This window comes from Orussus abietinus, unplaced genomic scaffold (assembly GCF_000612105.2).
Source record: "Orussus abietinus isolate OABI.00-Male unplaced genomic scaffold, Oabi_2.0 scaffold636, whole genome shotgun sequence".
In the NCBI taxonomy this organism is placed as follows: Eukaryota; Metazoa; Arthropoda; class Insecta; order Hymenoptera; family Orussidae; genus Orussus; species Orussus abietinus.
Genome location: NW_019394777.1, coordinates 34,220 through 40,219, shown reverse-complemented (window position 1 = coordinate 40,219; position 6,000 = coordinate 34,220). Strand labels below are relative to the sequence as shown.

General features: G+C 41.1%; 1 protein-coding gene across 2 annotated transcripts in view; it reads left to right on the top strand.

Moving 5' to 3' along the window:
- Nucleotides 1–2,485: 2,485 nt before the first annotated feature.
- LOC105699944 overlaps nt 2,486–6,000 on the top strand; it is a 30,464-nt gene continuing 26,949 nt past the window's right edge. For both annotated transcript variants that reach the window (XM_023433267.1, XM_023433266.1), the window contains exon 1: nt 2,486–2,718. In XM_023433267.1, coding sequence (XP_023289035.1) covers nt 2,499–2,718 — 220 coding nt within the window. In that variant the 5' untranslated portion in view covers nt 2,486–2,498. The remainder of the gene's footprint in view (nt 2,719–6,000) is intronic.

Sequence of the window (6,000 nt, the reverse complement as noted above, 5' to 3'; positions counted from 1 at the left end):
ACTGAAAAGTCACGACACCAGCGCAGTCTTTGCTTGGAGTAGGTGAACTAACTTCAGCGTTACACCTCTCCCATAAGGAGTGTCGAACCCCTGGGGCCCGCCGCGCGGAGAGGAGAGAGCGAGCGGGCCGGCCGCGTGGAGAGGAGAGACAGGTAGCTCCGTTTTATCGCGGGTGGAGGAAACCTACTCGGGCGCCGTTCCGCGCGGATACGCAAGGCGGGCGCGGACCATAGACGCAGGAATACAGAGACAGAGGGTGATGCTGCGGGGGGGAAGCTACCGAGGGGAGGGTGACGAGGTATTTGGTGCCAAACTTTGATTGGCTAATGTTCCGCGCAAGCGTAATCACGGAGGTATGCATTCGAAGGAGGTTATGGACAAACGTGGGAAGTAGTTAAGTATTTTTGTGAGGCTAGACAGAAATAGTTTTTATAAATGTACCCTAGTAGCAGGAAATATTTATCCTATATTTTCTATATATTTAACGAATATCGTAGATTTTGTAAATATTTAGCAGACGTTTGAAATATTTGCGAACTGTTTACTTTAGAATATTATCTCTATAATATTTATATAATATTAGCTCCATGTGTTTTCATAATATTTTTCTACCAGATGCACAAAACATTTCGTTTCATTTTAGTACAAGTAGTTCTTAAATATTATCAATAATACATTATAAACGTTTTAAAAATATTTAAAATCAAAATCACACGTTTTGCTCCCATAATGAAATAGCGGAAGGAAAATATTACAAAAATCTCTCGTGTTTTTTGATACCAAATGAAGTGTCCGATAATAGTCGTGAAATAAAAGAAATGTATTTTTATTATGTTAATAAGATAAAAAATATAATTTCTCTATGTTTATAAATTATTGAAACTAAATATGTCATTGAGATTGTCAACAAATATTTCATATATATCTTCGAATAAAATCTACAAGAAATCTTAAAAAATTGAGATATTTAGCAAAGATTACAAAGAAATATTTAGAAATTATTCTATGCTATCATGTTAAGAAAAATGGTGCGCTGTATTGTACCGTCCCGTAAGAACAGGTAGGATTTTCAAGATTGGAAAAAAAAAGAAGTTTGGAAGTAATAACGCGAAAATTACATTTCACGGGTATTAAAATTGTTTGCCGTATTTACAAATTATAATTACCGGTACTGAGTATCTGTAGAGATTTAACCAATCCGAGTCAGGCATCAAATCCCCCCGCAATTTGGCTTCACTCCCCTTGTCTAAGATTGTACTTTATGTTATGTCCGATGGCTATATTTTATATTTCTATGTCTATGGCGCGGACGTCAACGAGAGGCGGCGTCGGGCGTCGCGTCCAGGGATGGACAGGGGAGCGTCCTTCGAGGTTTTTTCCCGATCTAAAATCCAAGTAAAATTTCTCGACAAATATGGCGGGACCGTAATCTCACTTTTTCAAAGAGATCAAAGCTCGCATCACCTGCGAATAAAAATTTTAGCGAAGGCAAAAAAGGAATAACAAATAATGGCAAGGAGAAGCGAGCCGTTAAAAATATCTAGATTTCAGCATTCCAGTTTTCCATACGTTCCATCAGGGTTGGATAATTCCTCATTTTTCCAAGTATTTGATGTATAGGTATTACGTAGACAAAGCAGTTTACAGGAGAACATCGTCGAAGACCAGTAAATACGAAGAATGCCGCGGATTAACGATATACAGCTCCTGCTAGGTCGTAAACGTCTTTTAGCGCGTATGTAAACGCAGGAATATTTTAAGGAATAATGAATTAATTTGGCGCTTGTATTCAAAATGGTTTACAATTTTCCGTTTTCAATATGGCGGATTCCACAGATGCATGATATATGTTTTCGCGAGGTTAACGTCTTTTAGCGCACATGTAAGTACGTAAAAATTGTTGAGGAATGATTAATCCGGCGCTTGTGTTTTAATTTCTTTTCACATGGCCCTGTTTAATATCAAATCTTTCCCTCAATTTATTATTTTACATTTAGAAATAAAGGAACGTAACGTACATTGCTCTTGCGTAGAAATCTAGAGACGTATTATACGTTATAACACACGCGGAGAAAAGCACGTAAATTACATGACGTATATACTTACCTAACTCTGTGTTCCATGAAGAATTTTGAATTTCAAGCGCATCTGGAATAGCAACTGCCGAAACGTAAAGTCCCATGTTCAGGAAATTACGTCACGTATGAAATGTGTAAAGTGAAAATACCTAGGAATTTGCTGGGAGAAGCTACGTAAATTACCTAGAGTATTTTACCTACCCGACCCCGATCGCGTCCGAAGCGGCCCGAGCGCTGCCGAAGCGGCCCGAGCGCTGCCGACGCGACCCGAGCGCTTCCGACGCGAGGCGGAGGAGGGGGCGACCTCCCGCGCGGCCGGCCGGAGAGAGAGGAGAGGAGAGGCAACGGGCTCGCGTGGGCGCGCCCCCTGGTCGATGGGTCTGACGATGAGGGTGGGCTTGTTCAGGGTCCGCCACGGCTATGACAGTGGGCGGGACCACGCTGGTGCACTGCGGCTCGGGTGGGGAGGACCGGCCGGCCCACCTCGCCATTCCCTCGAACGCGCTGGCACCCTCGCTCAACGCCGCCCTCAACTCCACGCTGAATTCCACCCTTGGCGGCATCGGCAACATCGGGGCCACGACGGCCGCCGCGGCCGCCGCCGCCTGGCCGCCCACGCTCTGGCAGTACCCCACCGCAGGTGAGACCCACGACCGACCAGCGCTGCCGAAAAATTCACCAATGCTTCTTGCGAGGGAGATTTATCGGCAGACGTTGAGTTTGGAAATCGACGAGAATGACGGCTGGTTAAGATGATACGAAAGGCGCTGGGAAATACAATCCAGGTCGATAAATTAAAATTCAAATATATCCTTTTTGGAGGTAACGTCATTTGGAATACTCAAGCGGGAACATAAGCTGACGCGTCCCGTTCCCGACATTTATGTTTATGTTCAAGTCTTTTACAGTCTACGTTGAGAATTATACGAACCGAAGCGTTCTATATGTCATTGCGGTAAAGTAATGACGAAGAGATCGACGTAAAACTGTCGAAATCCCGGGAATTCGTTATTCTAACGATTGTTTAGGACCAACGTCGCCATCTGTGACGTTTAGCTGCAACTAAATTTTTGCTCTAAAAACACGTACATTCGGCGCGACGAGTCGAGTCAATGGCGAGTTGGAGACGAAAACGATCCGAATAACGAATACTCGAGTACACATACTTGCGATCCGGTAGTAGACATACCATAAGCGACATAAAAACTCAAAGGCAGAACACAAATTAATTTGTCTAGAATGTCAAAATATTAGTGCTAGGAAGCTAGATTATCGTCAAAAGCGTTAATCCGCTACTACCGGATCGCGAGATATCTCGTCAAAAACGTTGATCGGCCAGTATCGGGCCGCGAGATATCTCGTCCAAGGTAACAAAAGGGTTAACGGTCCCTTCAAAGTCTTTCGCTCTTCCAAGTGAATTCATTTTATTTTCTGGCGGTTATGTTCGGAAAGCGTAACGATAACGAGTCGAACAAGCTCGGGAAAACCGGGCTTAAGGTGAAGTGAAACATCCTTCAAATCAGTCGATTCGAATACAACACTTTTTTTTACGGGTATTAGACCAAACTGTCCGAAACTTTGACACATCACTCTTGATCAGCTAAGAATTGTCCTGACACATTCAAAATTTGGATTTTTCAAAAAAAATGTTTAACTCAGTCCAGACCAGAAACAGAATGGCGTCGAGCTCCCATATTTTGATCAATATACAATTATCGAAGACTCTGATATGAGAAACGAAAGGGTCAGGACAATTTTACGACAATTTAGAACACTCTGGTAATCGATAAACTCGCATTTGAACGGGATAAAGGCAAAATAAGTGTTGTATGTGCTTCTATGCTAAAACGATGGGAATACGAGGTCTCGGAGTGAAAATTTAATTGACCTGGAAATCACAGATGGCGCAGGGGGTCCCTCTGCAGTCAATTAGGGCCCCAGAAAGCACGAATCCAGAGGATTTCTGGAGTTTTACTTCGATTTCTTGATATTTATTGTACGGTAACGACAGGTGGAGTATGCCATTTAGTACAATATTCAATATAAGTCGACCCAGCTATCAATATAAAAACGAACGTCGGCAACGTAGGCATTTAGAAAAATCTTTATCGGCGTCGATCACGTTTCTCGTCGTGTTTCACTTCACCTTACATCTTATCGATCGGCGAATTTGGAAGTAAATGCCTATCACGTGTTTCGTAAAATCAATTAACAGACTTCCGGTCGGTAAAGTGTTGATACGCTTCTCGGAATAAGCTCCAATTTTGAATGTCGTTGCAGGAAAGTGACCATAGATTATCATTCTCCTAGTCATTGTTTGAAGTATTCGCCCAGACATTTTTTGGCAATACGTAGAAAAGAAATGATCTCCATAACATGGTTTACTCAAGTTCAATTCTGCTTCTTGCTTACCCTGAAAAAAGTCGATGGAAATTTACATACACTTTTACCCCGTGCATACCTGAAGTTTTACATAAAAAGACGTAAATTGGAAAAATAAGAATATAAATGCCCGGGAGATTGTATGTTTCCTGCATTACTGCATTTTTACTTGAATTCAATGTACCGTTACGTTATCATTTTTCTCGTTGCATGTAAGACCTTTACCATAGATGTAAATATACAGGTTAGCTAGTAAATTTACATATTGATGCGGATAAATATCCGCTGGTACGTAAAAATACATAGAATGTGAAGTTAACACTAGGTTTACGGGCGTTTTTTATATACCTGTTTCTACGAGCACCCGTCAAATTGACGGGTAAACGAAAACACGCATTTTCTTAAAAAAATCGATTTATTTAAATTAAGTCTGTGTTAAACAACCCTAGGCTTTACGTTTAAATGAATTATTAATAAGTAAAAAGTCCTTTTTTAAAAATTATCACGGAAATGATTGGAATGCTCGTCCTCTCATCCTCGGAGTCGGAACTAGAAAGAATGCGCATCCTTTTCTTGCTACGACACCCTTTCAAGAAGTTTTCCTCGTCACTATCCGAAGATCCTTCTATTTCTCCACTTTCAATGCAAACTTTTACTCTCATCTTCGCCTTACACTCACTGGAACGAAGCAAATATATATGGATTGTTTATGAAATTAGCTAGTCCGTCAATTTGACGGGTTTCGTAGAGATAGGTATACTACATACAGATTTTAATAATTAGAAGGCTTAGGAAAAAATAATTGCGTGTACAAATTCTTTGGATGAAATGATTAATTTACGATACAAAAATGGTTAAAATTAATGCTATGGTTTTTTCGGTATTTCTTTTTGAAGTTTGAATTCCGTCAAATTGACGGGTCCCGTAAACCTAGTGTTAACCAATCAAATCGTCTAAATTCAATCACGGGATCCTACCGCGTCTTCTCGTTTGAGAACAATGCCAAACGCGTCGAAACGTGTCCAGCATAGATGGCGCGGCGTAGCGCATCATTAGTCGTCGCTGGCGTTTGGCCGGTGAAGGTTCAGCCAATCTCCGGAGCTTACTTCCCTCAGTCTAGTGCTATCGAATTGAAGCGAAAGAAGTAAGTAGCTACCCAGGAAAGTGTCTTACAATTATGGTTACGTATTCATGAAGAATATGTTTTAATAGGTTTACGTCTGGGTTACCATATAAGGCCCATCGAACTTATCACCGATTCGAAGATTACCCCCCAAATGTATACATACAATGTAGACCAATTATACATTTTACATGTAAAATTAGCCTTTGTATGTAATATTACCCTTTATGTTTACGTATCGAATGTCCGCCTACAGTACATTCTTTGGGTAGATTTAGATACCGATATTACCCAGATGATGTAATATTGCGTTATTAATTGTCGCATGAAAATAATCCAATGATTTAGGGGGTAAATTTACGTGAGAATTTTTTTTAATGTAGGTTCAGCGACTCTGGTCACGCGGTATATCGTTGT